The 19,557-nt window shown below is 44.8% G+C and overlaps 1 protein-coding gene across 11 annotated transcripts in view; it reads right to left on the reverse strand.

Annotated features, from left to right (window-relative positions):
• dab2ipb (DAB2 interacting protein b) overlaps window positions 1-19,557 on the reverse strand; it is a 114,547-nt gene that overhangs the window by 38,915 nt on the left and 56,075 nt on the right. Inside the window, exon 1 of one of the 11 annotated variants that reach the window (XM_084035168.1) lies at window positions 9,359-9,487. The exons of 9 other annotated variants lie outside the window; for them this stretch is intronic. Coding sequence is in view for 1 of the 2 variants with exons in the window: in XM_084035167.1 (XP_083891293.1) it covers window positions 3,813-3,835 (23 nt within the window). In the remaining variant the exon portion in view is untranslated. Of the gene's footprint in view, window positions 1-3,812; window positions 3,983-9,358; window positions 9,488-19,557 lie in introns of those variants that run through there. One more of the 11 variants, XM_084035167.1, reaches the window with a different exon arrangement.

A 19,557-nucleotide genomic window follows, 5' to 3' on the forward strand; every position in this document is an offset into this window, starting at 1 on the left:
AGGTCTCTTCTCGCCGCTCGGCGGGAGGATGCTGAAGTCTTACCGCGGCGTCAGAATGCTTTTTTTTATGCCGATTCATGCTTCCGTTTTTCCGGTAAACCGATGGTGTTTTGTGTGTTTTCGCAACCTGCCATCTGTCAATTTTCATCTGCACCGGAGTGTACAGTTGCATGATGGGTAGCGGGAGAAAACAAGACAAGCAAAAAGACGGCGAGAGGCAGGAGGAAGAGGAGGAAGAGGAGGCAATGGAACGAGATGGGGGGGGGGGGGGTGTCCTGTCAGATGCTGCTGGTGCAGAACGGGGCGTGGGAGCTGAACCCGCTGACATGTGGCTACAGACCTCGAGCACAAAAAAAAACACACCAATCAGGGAAGATCCGGTCAACAGAACCTCGCTTCACTGTCAAGTCGGGCGGAGGAAGAGGAAGAGGAGATGACCACTGGGGACGAAGAAGTGAGTGAAGTGAACTGGAGATGCAGCAGCTAATGTGACAGCCCCCCCCCCCTCCCACCACCACCACCACCACCAATGTTCCCTTTGCTAATAACCCCTGGAGGGGAAAGTTCTACACATCACATTGAATGACCCCCCCCCCCCCCCCCCCCCTTTGAACTCATCCACCCGTGAGCTCCTGTGCGTCCTGATTGGCTGCCTCCTCCGACCATTAAGGCAGACAGATGAAAAAGAAAATGTGCATTTAACCAGATGGGTGTCATACATGAGCGGGCACAGTCCACATCGGTCCACATCGGTCCACATACATAGTGTACCTTAAGAGAGCCAGCAGGTCTAATGCACACAAGACAAAAGGGAGATTATGGTGGAAAGAAGGGAGTCACATCCCCCGCCTCCCCCTCCTCCCCTGGGGGGGCATCGCTGCACCAAGCGAGAGGGGCTATAAAAACGATGGTGTGACCACCTTTGTGAAGACAAACAAGAAGCAGAGCTGGAGATGTAGAGGAGGAGGGCCTTTCATCTGCAGAGAGGAAGGAGGCTGTTTTTAGTATCTGAATGATGAAATCCTCCTGGAGTCTGTTTTAGGAGTGGGGGGAGGGGGGGGGGGGGGTGACTCAGAGCTCAGACAGGTTGGCTGGAAACTGAGATCAGGTGGTTTTATGAAGACAACTGCTTTGGGAACCCCCCCCCCCCCCCGCTATGCTACGAGGGGTAATTCAGGGTAACATCTGCTACGCCGCTCCAAAAAAACCCAGTTTGGAGGTTCGGCTCTGAGGTCATCGTCTAGAACAGCTGGCCGCAAATACAAGCCGCCGTACGAGATCTCACCAGCAGCTGCAGCTGCGCCGCACGCCAGCTACCCACCGTCATCGGTCACTTTTTAATTTTAACAAACATTTTTGGACTCGACCGTGACGCGTGCGGTCTGTCCTCTGTTGTAAAGGCCAAAAGGTCATCAGAGAGTTTTATTATTATTATTATTATGTAGCTTCTAGAACAACGAGGCTCTGTTACAGCGATAGGAATGTTTGTTTCCATTCACGGAGAGAGGGGGACAGCCACAAACATGACATCTGCAATGACAGAGAATGCATAATGAGGTCAAAGGTCGCACTAATGAGTAACTGCTTAAGTAGCGGCTATGCTCAGAGGAGGGGGGGGAGGGGCGGGGAGGGTCTACAGTCATACTAATGACTAATGGCCATCTGGAAACTCACCACCAGTGAGATATGATCGCTATATTGATTTGAACAAAAGCACTTTACGGGACGTGAGGTATGAATATGACTGTAACAAAAATGCACACAATTTGTTCTTTAGTCATGCAGCCTTGTGGAATACTGTGTCACATGACTTCATGCCCCCCCCTCCCCCCCTCCCCCCTTCTGATTGATTACTCTGGACTGATTGATCTGGACCAGTAGGTCAGCGATCTATATATTTATAGAAAACCAGATCAATGGTTAAATGAATGGAGTTTGTGGCATAATAAATGTTTTTGTTTAACTTTTTTTATATCAATAACTCAAGTGTGAAGTTATGTGCTCGCAATGGATTTTCTCATAAGCTGAAATCAATACAGCCTAATGGATTATTTATCGTTCTCATTACGAGTATTCTGTATTAATCATTATTAAAAAATGTGTGCCAGAAACCGCATTTCAGAATGCACAGGGGCGAAATTAATGACAAAACAATATTTTCGAATGTGAATAATTGGCTGTAGATAAACGTAAAAAAAAAAATGTCATCAAATGTGTTGTGTTTGTTATAGCGGCTTCTTTTAAGTGCCAGCAGCGCTCCGGTTCAATCTCTGCATTCATCCAAACGACGAGGAAATGAATCACCTCCGAATGAATCAGATTTGCTGAGATATTCCTGTTTGTGATAATTATAGGCTCTATTTTGTTAGAAAAACCAGCCAACTTTGCCGATAAAATAACCTTGACAGTTTCGGGGGCTGATTCATTATTTTTAAAACCTCCGAAAAAAAAAACAACCCACTCCCGACAAAAGAAACACCTTTTTTCTTTATGATTCAAATTACATATGACCACCGTTCCTGCTTAGCACACTCATTAATTCTGCACTAAAACACGCCAAGTGTGGTGATGTAGTTATCACCAAAAAGACAGGGGAGAGTGAAAACGTTGGCCCCTAATTGAGTCAACGTCTGCCCAATTAACTGACTTCTCATTTGGCTTCAGGCCAGCGATCCTTAATGTTGAACCCTGCGGGCGGCGAGCTGCCAGAGAGAGGACCTGACTTCACTCCACGACGGCGGAGAAGGAGATTTCCTCAGAGTCCGTTAGCTATCAGGCTATAAAACACCATTACTCATTAGCACACTATGTTAGGAGTCTCACACACACACACACACACACACACACACACACACACACACACACACACACACGCGTTGCACTCAGAGGTTAACATCTCCCACTTGTTATTCCTCATTAGCCATTATTGATTTGTCATTTCATTGCAACGATATTATTATGCTTTAATCACAGATGTTCACTATGTCTCAGCCTTACTTAAAGCATGCCAAGGTCATGGTGTGTGTGTGTGTGTGTGTGATCATGATACAGCTGTATTTGTGTGTGTTTGTGTGGCAAAAACCGCATTAAAAGACAAAAGCATATTTTTAGCACGAACTGAGAAAATATAAATTAGTTACACGCCAGAAAGCTTTTTCTTTTGAACTCTTGCATAACTGTTAAGTGCTGAGGGAAGTGATAACAGAGGCGATGAGGAAGTATGTGTGTGTGTGTGTGTGTGTGTGTTTTCACTTCTGGACCTGAATATCCCAACGCCCCCTGTGGCACTGGACAAAGAAAGAGTCAAACGCTCAAGTTCACGAAGAGGGGGGTGAAAAAAGAAAAAGAAAAGAGGGCAGAGGCTTTTCTTCCCACGCAACACTGGAAAACAACCTAACCTGCTTCTCTGCAAACACTTCCCTACTCCACTGTGTGTGTGTTGTTTAAGTTACATTGGAGTTACACCAGCTTCAGACAGGTGAAGAAGCACATAATTGGCTCTAAATTGTGAATACCGAGATCTCATTTGGGCTCTGAAGCCGAGAGTCGCCTTTGGCGCCGAATAGTTTCCATGTTTCAAGTCTCAACGTGTCCTTGTGTTTCCTCCCAGCACCTTTCCCTCTCCCTGACTAGATGCCTTCTCTCCTTTCTGAACTAACCTTTCCTTATATCCAGAAACAGAAAAGTTGAAGCCATGTAGAGCCCTGGGCGGATGCACAACCAGAGATTTTCCAAAAAAGCAGCTGTGCTGTAACAATCCCCGGTAAACTAGCACACACCCGTAAATAAAGTATGAAAAAGGAAAGACTTACGATCTACTGAATATGTGAAACATGGTCCAGCAGAACCTCTCCGAGCTGGATCCTCGGAACGCACCGCTCTCGCTTTGGGTCGCATTCCTTTACCAGCGGCTCACGGCAGAGCGTTTTTTCCGGACTATTTTGGAGTCTCTGGGAACGTGGCTCCAGCCTCTGCCCTCTGAGTTACACCACACCGCTCCCAAAGGATGTCTGTAGCTGCAAACACACCCCTCGCTCTGCATCCCATTTAAAAAGACAGCGCAGCTATTTCACAAAAGCAGCACGCCCACAGTCCAGAGTCAACGTTGTGTTGTTACATCTCCCGTGTATCCACTACTAGCATGTAAAGCTGATAAAGTATCACATCCAGGGGGCACATTAGTGCTCATTTAATGTTATTTTTTAGTCCCCTTGGACACCACCATACTAAATCTCCATAACTGTATATGTAGCTTATCGTTCTGCTGTGGTATTTGCATAATAATCATCACAAAGTTGTTTTCCAGATAAGAAACGCTGCCAGAATAAGGTCTAAGGTACAATAAAGGACAGTGCTGACTCCCACTATCTGTGTTTTTAACAGAAGGACGACGAATTACACTAAAAAAAGAGGTGAAAGAGCTGACAGCCTGTTATGAAGTTATTTAGGTGCTGAGCCTTTTTTTTCAGTCCCTAGGATACACAGTTCTTCTATCATCATCAGATCTGTCTCCCCTGCTTTTTCTCACACTGACATAGACCCCGAGTTGGCAGCCAGGAAGTCAGCCTCCCTCCTCCTCCTCCTCCTCCTCCTCCTCCTCCTCCCACCATGTGTCCCTGTAGCAGAAAACAAAGGCTCGGCCTTCAGCAACACACTCTGTGGGAAAATGCTAGAGCCCTTGGCCGGAGAGATGGACTCCAGGAAAAAAAAAGAAGAAAAGAAAAGAAACGAGGGGAGGAAGGCGAGGAGAAAAAAAAAAAAAAAGGAGAAAATGAGGCCAGCCAGGTTTAAAGGAGGAGACTCGCTGCCAGATGGATTGAATGTTTTCACATAGCTGGCGACCCAGCGAGGGAAGACTGATGTCACAGCTCAGACATGCTGCTGTTTCAGCTCCAACACGATAATAATAAAAAAAATAGCATCTCCTGTGAAATAATGACATGGAAACAGGTCCAGTTGAGCATTATTAAAAATGGGAACTGTACCGGAGCCGGCAGCCGAGGACCGTCTACCTCAACAATGGAGTTCATTGTGAACCGTACGCCGCAAAGAAAAAAAAAGAAAAGGTCTGCGCACCCCATTACAGACGGACCGTTCCTCCAGCCCCGAAACAATTTAAGGATCATTTGGGGGAGGTGAAAACCGGAGGAGGTTTAATGTACTCGTTCTCCCCGATGCAATGGATTACGGTTGCTTGCTCTTATCGCGGGTAAACAGACCTGCACGCCTTGCTGTTTCTGGAGAATGGCTGGGTAAAGGTTAACTACAAAGCCGAGGCGAAAAAGCTCAGAGACTAAACACTCAGGGGGGATTTCCTCATTCCTCTGGTCTGGGTCGCGATAATATCATACCTCACAGGGTTGTTTTGGAGTGCCACCGCTACCGGAGCTAGCCAAGCTCGGCTATCTGTGGAAGTCTGTCGGTTAATCACTGTGGCGGGAGAGGAACGCAGGAAACCATATTTATTCCCCATGAATAATTAACACGAGTCACCTGACTGCATGTGATTACGTTTGGCATGTGTGTATCTGCAGAGACAGTATCCATGCACACACACACACACACACACACACACACACACACACACACACACACACACACACACACACACACACACACACACACACACACACACACACACACACACACACACTGTATTTGTAGTGATTGTGCATGTCCAATCTCGCCAAGGAGTGTGTGTGTGTGTGTGGGTGGAGTATACGGTCATGAGCCAAGTGTACAGCAGCAGACAGACGGGGTCACGGGAGGAGGTGGGAGGGAACACGGCTCCCTCGACTGTCTGTCTGTCTGTCTGCCTGTCTGTCTGCAGGCAATCCCTGAGAGCACCACCCGTCTGCACGGAGGTAAAGAGAGCGAGGGAGGATGATCAGGTGGATGCAGGCCATTCCTGGCAGGCCTCCACAAGTCTGCATTGCAGGGCGGTGGGTGGCGGATGGAGAGAGAGAGAGAGAGAGAGAGACAAGTAGGTGTTGATCGAGGGCAGAGAAGGATGGAGCGAAACACTGACGGAGCAAAGTGAACTCACGTCAACAATCCGGCGACTCAAGTAGGAAGGATTCAGATATCACCGCGGTGACGAGGAGGGCGGTCCAAGAATAAGACGCGTTAATGCCGCTGCCATTCAGATGCTAAATGTGAACGCTAATCTCTGCCGTGTAGAGCTGGGCGACAAGATGATATAATATTTATATATATATATCTATATCCCTTTAACACGTCTGGTCGTACTCGGTCATCGCTGGCAACGTTTCAAAGTGTCAACAACCTCGACGGCGTCTCTCTGTCTGGCAGCCGGAGAGGAAATGGTAAGCAATAGATGCATTAGATCCCTCCCTACCATCTCTCCGTAGCCTGCCCTCCATTTCAGTTCATTTCTGCAAAGCAGCTTAAATGTAGAGAGAGACAGACAGAGAGACAGAGTGAGAGAGAGAGAGAGAGAGAGAGACAGGCGCACGAGTGGCATCGGCTCTTCTCTGTTTGTTTGTGTTGAAGAAATATATATATAGACGGAGATAAAAGAGGAAGTACTGAAAGAGACCTTTAGGAACGACGCTGGAGAGGCTCTCATGTCGTTCCTACTGACTCTGCAGCACGGCCTTCAGGGCAGCGGGGAGAGAGACAGAGAGAGACACAGAGAGAGAGGCAGGGAGAGAGTGAATAAGCGATTCAATTATTGACAATGCAGAACGCCGGCCCATCGTGTGCATATGCTCCTCTTTCATCCTCTCCCAGGCCGGAGTCCAGGAGCTCCAGAATAATGCATCCCAATGTGCTTCCTCCTCCAGCCGCCTCGCAGTCGCAGAAGCCAAGCGAGGTCGGAGTCGGGATTCAAAAAGCGCCCAATTTACAGACGTCACAACATTTCAAAGAACTCATTGAAGACAAGTCCTTGGAATCTCAGACCGTTGAAGGCGAACGTCATTCTCTGAATCCTTTGTTCACATCATCACTCCGACTAAAACAAATCGAATGTTCATAATATTCTATTCTAATGTTGCAAATCCTGCACATTGGATGCAATTAGTGGATTGCAACTAAGCGTTTAGTCGATCTGATGGCAGCTGCAAACTACATCCTCCACAATAAATAAGCTAAAAACAGGAAATCAGGGCACATGTGAGGGAAAACTGAAAAACGATGAACTGTAACTATAAGACTTTTATCAAGCTATTAATCAACTCCATCCTTTACGTTTCTGAAAAAAATCACCAAATTTGGAGAAAATGATTATCTGGACTTCAACAACACATTCAAAAATGACAAATGCATGAAAAAAGATGACTATTTATGGACAATAATAGACAGAATAGTCCCGAACAAACACCTGTGCTTGCTCGGATGTGTATCTGTGTGGTCATGACTGAGTTGTTGTTGATTAACTGTGGCTGTCCCTCCACCCCCTCCCCCTCCCCCCCGTGAACTACCAATGGTTCGGACCTCTTGACCCCCCCAGTGGAGCATTCCATGGGTGCGGCATTGACCCGCTCCTCCCCCCCCGCCCATGTGTCTGATCAAATGCCCTGCTCCACTTCACCGGCTCTCTGCAAAATCAATGGACAACGCGGTGATGATCTATGACAGAGTAATTACACCCAGACAGAACAATGAAGAGACGGGGAGGAAGTGGTGGAAAGATACTGCACAAAGCTAAGCTCCACCATCGATTATTCCCTGCCGCACAGATACATCAAGTACATTATTAGATATTTATATCATAACACGCCGGGGTTTCATTCCGTACAGTGCGTTACATAAGTCCTGTCCGAGAGCCGGAGTCCTATCAATATTGCATAAGAGGTTCAGCCACTCAGAATAAACTAGTACACACAAATGAATGGAAACTTTGCTTCCCTTTCTTTGTCATATCTCCACCTCACACTCATCGCTCCCTCATGGTTTAAAAGCTGTGGAAATGACTAACAACTCTTATTTCTGGCCGTGTCGGGGGTTTTATGGTCAGCTAAAACTGGACTAAATAAAACACGCGCTGGAAAACATATCTGCATGGATTATGTGCACATAAACCCACATTTGATCATGAGGGGGGAAAAAAACAAACCATCACGCTCGGAGCCTTACATGTAGAAGTAAACGTCGGTTTCGTTCTCGAGGGCTCAGGCTCCGATCAAGAGGACCACCAGCTGAGCTCTCACACCGAACCCCCCCATCTGCATACTGCAGTAAACAAGCCGTGCAGAGCCATCGAGCCATTATCTACGTGTTTACGAAGCCACAGATGAGCTCGACGGCTTCACGGGGGGAAAAAATAAATGTTTGCTTGAATGCTGCAACTCAACTCTGCCTCCTTAATGTGTCAAGGACGTTTATGTGTCGCTGACAGCCTCTTAATAAGACGCGTTAAAGGGGCATAACTCAACTAACTGGAATAACTTATAGTCGATGGGTGTTTGCAGACTGCTTTAATGCATGTAAGAGCCGTGTACGTAGTGTTTCACGCCCGACTGTTAAACTGGATATGGTGCATTAACTGGACCGCGGATGTTTGTAGGGGGAAATAAATCAATCACATCATCGTCGGGAAGCAGATTGATACAATCCATGCGTAAAAATGTAAATAAATGGATGATGAATATAGGACTAATAAACTCCCCGAAGCCTGAAGGAAATGATGACTAACCACCAGAGATTAGCCTCCTCCGCTCCTGTCAGACGTTACAACGCATCTACAACCAAAAAATGAGCTGTTGCTCTCACAAACTCTCCCATCCACGAGACACACAACTCTCCTGTTCTCCTTTTTTAGCCACTAATTGCCTCCAACATCCACTTGCAGCAGCCAAAAAAAAAAAAAAAAAAAGAATGAGCCGGCTGACCTCACAGCTTGGACCGGTCATCTGATTTGTGTTAGCTGGCTGCCCTCCGTCACAAAGGCCAGCTTTGTGTGAATGTTGCTACGTTTAAATAAATAAAAAAACACCGTATCTGCAGGTTCATATATGTACACACATGCATTCATATATATATATATTTATATATATCCCACCGCTCTGAATGAAAGCCCCATGAGAGTTAAAAAGCAATTACATAATAATGACAGAGCAACCTGAATGTACGCAGGATGTAGTAGAGAGAGTGTGTGCTCTCCTTTGCATTGTCACCGATGGAGAGAAGCAAAAAAAGAGGAGGAGGAGGAGGAGCGGCACAGCTGGACGGCAACACAGAGGCAGAGGAGCGTAAACATTCTCAATGAAGCATCCTCGCTTCGTCCACATTTCCCATTCCTCGCCCCACACAGAAAACAAATAAATGAATAACCTCCGAATGCATGAAACCCCGACACACACAAAGGACGGAGCGTGAAAACGTAGAGACTCACCAGGCATTGTCAGAATTCCACAGAACAACCAAGGAGGCGGCCGAGAGAGAAGCCGAGGCTGAGCCGGAATAAGAGGAGAGGAAAAAAGAAGAGGGATGGATGGATGAGGGGTAGAGGTAATCTTTTAAAGCTCCATCTTGGTCACCCCTCCTCCTCCTCCTCCTGCTGCTCCTGCTGCTGCTGCCGACGACGCAGACTGCTGCTCACCTCCTTTACTTGTGCTTTCTCTTCCTGCTTTCCGCCGCCCGGTCCTCCCGCTGCTGCTTTAAGACGAGGGGTGGAGAATCGGCGCTACAATGCTCTCCCTCTCTCTCGCTGCTGCTGCTCCCTCTCCTCCTCTCGTTCTCCCACCCTCCTCTCTCGAGCATGCCCTACTTCCTGTGTTGCCTCTGGAATGGGACACACTCTCTCTCCTCCTCTCGCCGTTTTCCTTCATCCAGCATGAATGAATTTTCTCCCCCCCCGTGGAATCGACTTCGGATTTGGGAACGATGAAGAGCGGGTTCCCTCTCGTACTATCTCCAGATAGACCCACTCCCTCTCACTGTCAGTGATTGACTGCACCTCCCATTTCTGTCTCCTTGCGCAGGGAGGAGCCTGCATATTGTGTGCGAAAGGGGGGGGGGGTTGACATTTATGTGTGTGTGGTGCAGCCTACTTTGGCCCTGCCCCCCCCTTGTGTGGCTCCAGTGGGAGTGTGTGTGCTCTTTGTCCTGTCAACCCTGGTGCGAGGTGTGCTGCCTTTCCTGTCAGCCACTACTACTGCTGCTGCTGCCTCTGTGCTCTCTGCTTGGGACTGGGACTGGGGGGGGGGGGGAGGACTCGGTTCAGCTGGGAGACTACAGGACTCACGCTGGCGTTTAACATTAAAAAACACATGAGCCTGGAGCTCAGCTTTGGCAAAGTGACTTGGCTGACTGGGGGCCAGCCAAAGGTTTGGTTGGTTGGCTGGTTGGCTGGTGGCGAGACTGGAATGTGGGTGGGAGGGGGTTCTGCCACGCTCCATTAGAGCTGGGATCGGTTAGACTGGCAAGAGGAGGATACCGGGCCGAGTTGGAGGCTATTTCTAGAGCTGGCAGAAGGTGGGATGAAAGGGGGGGTAGGACGGGCACCGATAAGGCAGGGCCCGCTAATCTGCACTCCCTGCACGTCTGCGGTGATGTCATCCAACATGACATCACCCCTCACCCCCTTTACTTTCCCAGACAACGTGACACACACATGGAACCAAATGACCACACAATGGGGCGTGGAGGAGAGTGAGTTAACACCCGCTCTACACAAAAAGGGCAGAAGGCACATTGTTCGGATTAAAATGACCACCTGTTTCCTCCAGAAGCCGATGAATTCGTCTCCCTTAAAGATTCTAGTGATAACGGATTATAATTACACTCTATTTTTGGTCAGAATCTTTTTTTAAATCCCACTTTTAAACGTTATAAATTCAGAAGGTATTTGATGATTATTTGATGATTTGATGAAGAACGGTTACATCATTCCTACCCCCTCCCCCCCCCCAAAAAAAATCTCAGCACGGCCTGTTGTGGATTATCCTTATTGTTACACGTTAGGTGCAATCCTGTGCAACTGCCCTGCAACGACACGGCGGGTGATTAAACTCGGAGGTACATTCTGAATGCAAATTGCATTAAATAATCAAAGAAAAAGTACTTCCTTTGGTTGGTTTACTCCATACTTAAATACAAGTGTGAGTGCTTTTGAACATCCAAACCTGTCATGCAGAGGACAGAAAGTAAAAAGTAGTTGCGCTGCAAACCGCTGCTCTGAAATCAGATTTGTAGAGTGTATTCTTATGAAAGTTTTCCAAATTTCGTTGAGGTTTTCTAAAATACAGAGCCAGCCTTACAAAACATTTGCAATAAACATAATATCTTGAATCAGTGGGAAATGAGTGTTTCTGATAGGAAGGACAGCAGGAGTGCAGTCTGAGTGCAGTCGGAGTTATTCGAGAGGGTTTGTGAAAACACAATGAAACGCTGAATGTCTGACCCAGACATAATCCAGCTAACAAGGACGCCACTCCAAAGAATACACTGGTGGCCTTTTTTTCTATTCAAAGCGATACTGAGATCTGTCTGGTGGCGTCTAATCTCTCCTTGCTTCGGTGTTTGCATGCAGTGGGAGACCAGATTCTCCTCAATTCCCCCCCAAAAAAAATCTGATTTCACAACGGCCGTTTTTGGAGAGAATTGTGTGAAATGTAATGCATGTTTGACTTTGGTTGCAGCGGAGCTGTGCTGCCGTTTCACCACATCTGCCAGTCTCTCTCTTCTCTGCTTCAGTTCAGTTCAGTCCACGCTGGATGAGATGAATATTAACAGCCATGGTGTTTTATTAAAACCCAGCATACAAATGGGTATTTATCAAAAAGAATGGTAAATAACAGCGACCGCATTATTCAATGAATGTGAGCGGCTCGACTGGGTGGACGTAATGATGTTTGCATCGTGCAGAGGAACGAAGGTTAAAGCTGGCGTATGTATGAATGTATCCCAACGAACGTTGGCTAAATCCAACGAATAATATTCACAATAACCCCCATAAATATCTAAATATGCTTAACAACTCTTAAAAATGGCACTAAAACATACTGGAATCACTTTACCCCGAAAGGTTGTTCAGAAACAAAATGTTTTACTGCATCACAGATAGGACACATGCTTTTATTTTGGAATGCTACTTCCTGTATTCTTTAAAAATCAGACTATTTTTCAACTCCACAGTATGTCAGACGCACACAGGTAGAAGCCTGACGTTTGTAATACATGTTGTTATGAGTCCACGGCCGAATAAAAACCCTGGAGGACTCCTGTCACAAAGACTACACCACACACACACACACACACACACACACACACACACACACACACACACACACACACACACACACACACACACACACACACACACACACACACACACACACACACAACAAAAACGAGTGAAAGGGAGTGTGAGCACTAAAGTGGCAGAGAGGCCTGTTAGTGAAGGGAAAGTGGTGAAAACCCATCTAGAGTCATCGCCATGGTAATTTAGTGTCTCTGTATAAGAGTCACAGAGTACCATCGGGACTGTCACTTCCAATGACCTCTTATGTGCATTCATGTGTGTGTGTGTGTGTGTGTGTGTGTGTGTGTGTGCGTGCATATACTCAATATTAAAACAAAAATCCAAACAGATTGTTTTTCTGGCCAAAAAGCTATTTATGCATTTATTTCATTTTGTGTGTGGATTAAAAAGTAATCTATCAAGTTTTGGATGTGACGGAGGTTCTCATCATGACTCCGCTATCACGACATAAAAATAAATACATATTTTACCATTCAACATGTAATCAGGAAGTTTTCAGAGTAAATGTATTTGTTAAGTTCAGATACAGATGCTGGTGATATTTCTAATAGGAGTGAATGAAAACTGACTGGAAAGCCAGTGATGAGAGCGGATTAAAGGGAGGAATGAATGAATAAATGAGTGTTTGCATGCTTCCAAAGCAGCCCCTTTAAAACCGGGATGCTGCTTTGATGGGCTCCTCGGTATTCCCGTCACGCCCGAGGCCCTATCCATTACAGCTCATTACCCGGGGACAGAATGAAAGAGAGGAGACCCATGGCCAAGCTCTCCCCGGCTCACAGAAGGGCCCGGCAGGGTTAAACATCAACCCGGGGCCACGAGGGCCGGACCAGCTGGGCAGGTGTCAGCACCGCTCGGACCGCGGAGGGGATGATGCTGCTGCCACGGAGGACGGGGAGAGGAAAGTGAGCACGACTCCCTAGAATAAAAACCTTTATGTAAATCATCCATCCTCCGTTAACTAGAGGGACCTAAAGGAAACAAGCAGGAGGGTCTCAAACCAGTGGAGAGAATGACTCTACAACTGTACTTGTGCAATACCTGCTGTGTTTTTACATTCAGATTCTTTACACTTATTTATTTTGAATTTAAATTGTGTTTATTTATTTATCAAGCTGTGAACTATAGACTAGAGACGGCTCCCAACAAAGTTTGGTTGTATAACCTGCAATGACAATATCGTCCTGTCTGTCTGTCTGTCTGTGTTTCTGTCTGTCTGTCTGTGTTTCTGTCTGTCTGTGTTTCTGTCTGTCTGTGTTTCTGTCTGTGTTTCTGTCTGTCTGTGTTTCTGTCTGTCTGTCTGTCTGTGTTTCTGTCTGTTTTTCTGTCTGTGTGTCTGTGGTTCTGTCTGTTTTTCTGTCTGTGTGTCTGTGTTTCTGTCTGTCTGTCTGTCTGTCTGTCTGTCTGTCTGTCTGTGTATCTCTCTGTTTTTCTGTCTGTCTGTGTGTGTGTGTGTGTGTGTGTGTGTGTGTGTGTGTGTGTGTCTGTGTTTCTGTCTGTGTTTCTGTCTGTCTGTCTGTCTGTCTGTCTGTCTGTCTGTCTGTCTGTCTGTGTATCTCTCTGTTTTTCTGTCTGTCTGTGTGTGTGTGTGTGTGTGTGTGTGTGTGTGTGTGTGTGTGTCTGTGTTTCTGTCTGTTTTTCTGTCTGTCTGTCCGTCTGAGTTTCTGTCTGTCTGTCTGTTTTTCTGTCTGTCTGTCTGTCTGTCTGTGTTTCTGTCTGTCTGTGTTTCTGTCTGTCTGTCTGTCTGTCTGTCTGTCTGTCTGTCTGTCTGTCTGTCTGTCTGTCTGTCTGTCGGTCTGCATCACTTCCTCTTGTTCAAACAACACTTGGTACATAATATTCACATTGATACGTTGCCTCCGGCTTCTCAAGCTGCCAACTTTAAAATCAGAACTTTATTTTTCTTCTGAAAAACAAAACCAATTTCTCTACTTTGTTTTCTCTCTCTGACCCTCAAACACTCACAAACACCTCCCCCTCCTTCCTGATTGTTTGAGACGAGCATTTTCAACCATTTGGTGCTTTGTCTGTAAGAGTGTTTGGACCAAAACAAGCAACCACAGAAAAGTTTACCTTCGTTAACGTACTTAAGCTTTGTGTAACACACTGAATAACCTTGGAAAAGTAAGAACTTGTTCTGTTTGACGGGGACATTGAAAACAGAAACAGAAAACACTTGCTTAGCGTGGATGCTAGAACTTCAAAACTGAATAGCCATCTCTGTCCTTGAAGCAAATGAAGAGCCCTCTGTGTATGAAAGCAGGACACATTAACCTTTTCACAACAACACCCACCTAGACGTTTAAGCGCCAAAACAAAGCCGCATTTCTCTCAAAATTCTCTTCAAGTCCTCGTTTTAATCGGGGATAACGAGAGGGATAACGCCTCACACTTATCACCAAATTAGAGTCATTACGGGGTTTTTTTTATGCCGTTGCTATCGTCGTGTGTGGGGACGGAGCTGAATAATGCACACTGGGTAGGTGAAGCCGACTCTGTACGACACATTATTACCCCGAGAGCTCCGTTTCATCTACAGCGAGTCATGCTGATGCATTGCAAATGAGACGGCGAGAGGGGAAGGATGCCAAAGAGAGGAGGAGAAGGATGCAGTCCTCGTCTACCTAATTATATTGCTGCAATGAACAGATTACCGTTTGTTTTATTTCTGCAAAAAAGGAGGAAAAACTCTGGGAACGGGGGCATGTAAGAGCAGAGTCCACGACCTTACTGTGTGTGTGCATACGTCCAGCTAGTAGTCACCACCAATAAATACATACATATAATAACATAATGTAATAATGAATAAAATAAAATAATACAATAATAAATAATAAAATAACATAATAAATAATACAATAACAAATAATAAAATAAAATAATGATAAATAAAATAATGATAAATAATATAATCATAAATAATATAATAATAAAATAATAAATAATATAATAATAATAACATAATATAATAATGAAAAATATAAGAATAAAATAAAATAATAATAAATAATACAATAATAAATAATATAATTAATAATACAAAAACAAATAATAAAATAAAATAATGATAAATAAAATAATGATAAATAATAAATAATATAATAATAAATAATATTATAATAACATAATATAATAATGAATAATATAATAATAAAATAAAATAATAATAAAATAATAATAAATAATACAATAATAAATAATATAATTAATAATACAAAAACAAATAATAAAATAAAATAATGATAAATAAAATAATGATAAATAATATAATAATAAATAATATTATAATAACATAATATAATAATGAATAATATAATAATAAAATAAAATAATAATAAAATAATAATAAATAATACAATAATAAATAATAAAATAAAATAATGATAAATAATATAATAATAAATAATATAATAATAAAATAAATAATATAATAATGAAATAATAAATAATATAATAATAAATAATCAGCATTTGAGTAGATCGCTTAATGAATGAATACATGAATGAATGAATAAGGCCACACCAGAAGGAATTGATAATAAAATGTCTTCATGTGAGGCGTGTGACCTTCAGCAACAGATGTTGGGATGAGTGGAGAAAACAAATAAAACAGGAGGTTGAAGGAGACAAGCAGGTTGGGACAAAGACAAAATGAAGACAAATATGAGAGGAGGAGACGTGAGAGGAGGGCGGCACGAAAACGAAGACGAGGGGCGCAGAGCGTGGAGCGAAGAGGATCTGGGGACGAGTGTGAGAGCTCCGGATTGGGTTTAATGTAGCGGAGAAAAAACCCCACCGGTGCACCGCGGCTCCGAACGTGAACCCGCCGGCGTGAACGGAGGCGAGCAAAGTGACAAACGGCGGCGAAGCCAGAAAGAAAACGAACACGAGAGGCGAGCGAAACGCAGCACATGAAGGGGTTAATAGACGCTGGCATGCTGGCGGAGCAAAAAGGGGAATGTCAGTAAGTAAGTGGGTGAGATGAGGAGAGAGATCGGGGGAGGAGGGGGGGGGGGGAGAGCAATAGAAAAGGTTGGATATTACAGTTGAACCACCTGGGGAATGTTTACAGAATTTAATAACTCTAAATGGCATCACTTTATTGGATTTATGGATGGATGTGTCTCTCACTCCCTCACTGTGTTGCTACGCTCTCATAGACACAACCCCCACCTGCAACAATTACCGTGGCACCCATTGGTGCAGGTTTATGAAAAATGACAGGGGGGAGGGGGGGGGGGGGGGGCTGGTATCAAGGGCTCCTGGATCCTCTCACACTTCACAGCCTTATATGGTCACTGCTGTAATATCATGCCTGTCAATCCACAATACGCAAAACAAATCCCCGATAAAGAGTCCAGGTATGATTCTTGTTCTTTTGAAGGATGAACAAACACCAAATTCAACAAATTATCACATTTGAAACGTGTCTTATTATCTCAAAAAGCAATGCAAAATGTGCAAAAAGTGCAAAAAGTGGTTGTCACGGCGATTTCATTGTCCAAATAAGGGGCTTTGAGGATACAGACTGAGTCTACTTCCTCGGCGAGGAGGGCTTTGCAATCACACACACACACACACACACACACACAATTACAACTCTTAAAACGTTCCTACTTTTCAATTAGACGGCGATTAAATCAAATGAACCCTAATGAGGGGAGAGCAGATAATTGTTTCCCTTGCAGTGAGAATATAACTTTGGAAGTGCATTGAGACGACCGTGTGAGGAGATACAATTTACATAAAGAGGAAGAATAAAATACCGAATCCAAAGAAAGTTTACAGAACTTGCTTTGGTGGAAAAAGTCATGAAATGTGGTCATTTGGCAGAAATCATTCCCAGATATTACCGCTTCCATGCAGCTTTTCAAACGCCACACTTCAAAGTGAACATGGAAATCCACAGAAGGAAGCTCACTTCTGACAATACATTAAGTCCTTTAAAATCTTTCTTATCTATTTTCCTTTTTTTCCTGTCCATCCATATTCTATAAGCTCTTTTTTTTATTTATCTCGCAGCCTCTCCCAGCATGCATCTATAAGATCTCTCTGCATACAGTATACAGTATTCCATGCAACGCCATCACAATCAGAGCATACGCTGAGCAGACTGTGTGAGACAAGCGAGGCGGGGGACTTAAACAGGAAGAGACAAATGGATGTAATAAACCGGTTCGGCCATTTTTATCCATCTGCTAATATTCAGTCTGTGAGAAAAAAAACAAAAACATCCTTACATAAAAATATGTGAGTCACACTTGTGCCCACAGTGCAGTTATCCAAACACACACACACACACACACACATACACACACACACACACACACACACACACACACACACACACACACACACACACACACACACACACACACACACACACACACACACACGAGAGGTACGCATATGATTACAGACACAATCACAAATCAGTTGCATCCGATCGTCACCGTGGCAACACAATCCACAGAGTGTTTCCATCACATAGTAAAAGAGAGACGGGAAGACTTGGAGAGGACAAGATGCTGTAGGTGTAGCAGCGTGTTATGAACTCAGTGCAGTACTGTCAGTCAAGATCACACACACACACACACACACACACACACACACACACACACACACACACACACACACACACACACACACACACACACACACACACACACAGAACTTATTGCTTGCTGAATCAGTGACTTCTTTTAAATTGCTTCTTATAGACTTGCTTTTATGTGATGTCGCCTTTTTTATGTTTTTAATTTCTATTTCTAACAGAATTCTAATTTATATTTATTTATTGATATTTTATTGTCGTTCTACCGTTTCTCTTGCTCTGATCAATATTTAATAGTTTGGAGAACTTCTTTGACGGTTGAGCGAGGCGCTCCTCCGCCGCTGTTGCTAAGGGATCTCACGGGCCAACGTGTTGCACAAACTGTGATATTCACCGGCGTCTCCACGGAGACCAGGAGAGGTCGGCGTAGATCAGCTGAGGGCGCAGAAGCTAGCGAGGGTCAGATCATCTCTGATACAAGCTCAACGTGTGGAGAGCAATATGAGACATGCGGTGGTACGGTGACATCAGGTCAGCACGCAAAACCACCACCGCGTGATTATATACAGAATTAATGGTGCATACACTAAATTATGATTATGTATTAGAAGTACATACTAAACTTATGATTATGTATTAGAAGTACATGCCAAACGTTTTGAAATAACTCTGTTTCTATCAGGACACAGAACACCTGAAAACTACTGCAGGGTGCACTAAAATATAAATAGATGTATTTCCTTAATCCCGTAATTAGTTTCCACACGTTGCCATGTTATTATGAGTGTTCATGGCGGTCCAGGCTCTGATTAGCACAGATGAAAATTTCATTTCTCTAGTCCAGCTGCTCCTCATCTGCAGGTCTTCTCCCCTGAGACCGCCTCGGACCTACAAGGCCCAACGACGTCATCGCGGCGATGAGAATGTGTGCATGAGAACGAGTTCATATTCAAATTACTGCTATTTAAGGAATCAAACTCATATAAAATGAGTTGTTATCCTCTGGTGGGCCAACGTTGGAGATGCATACTTGCATACTAAATGTTCCCTGCATCCATCTCATACATTCAAGGCTCGATTCTGCACACCCGGGAGTTCGTACAGGACTCCCTCCCTCCCTCCCTCCCTCCCTCCCTCCGTCTCCCCTCCCTCTCATCATCTCTCTTCCCTCTTCTGCCAATCCCCAAGTCTGCCTTCTTCTGCAGCGCTCCCTGCCCCGAGGCTGCTCCCGGGCTGACGGTGGGTGTCATGGACGCCGCTGTCACTCCCCCTCTACGACGCGAGGAGAGGTGAACGGAGAGCCATCGTTACATCCCAGCGTGTTAAACAAGGGGAGATAAGGATGCCTCAATTTTGCGTCCGATATTTGCTTTGTCTTCGCCGCTTTATCAAGAGGGAGACACATAAATGCTCACGGGAAACATCACTGCTGTTGAAAGAAATAGAGAAAGAGAGGAGGAGGAGGAGGGCGATGAGAAGGAAATTGAAGGGTGATGAGTTTGAAATGGATCGAAAAGGAGTGAGGTTCGAAAAGTAGGCGGCATAAAAAAGAAAAAAAAAGTGGGAAAGAGAATGAGAAAAGACAGCGGGACAACGCTGAGGCGACGTATGAGCTCGTTTTGTCCGACTGCACCGGGGGAACATTTCACCATGTTCCACCCTGGACAATTGCTAGTGTTCCCTTGTGATGGCCTGACAGTGACGTTAATGCCTCATTAAAAGTGCGACGAGGAGGCGAGCGAACTCGTCTCGGAGTTTTTCCAAACGCAGAGCA

This window comes from Eutrigla gurnardus, assembly GCF_963514095.1.
Source record: "Eutrigla gurnardus genome assembly, chromosome: 19".
Lineage (NCBI taxonomy): Eukaryota > Metazoa > Chordata > Actinopteri > Perciformes > Triglidae > Eutrigla > Eutrigla gurnardus.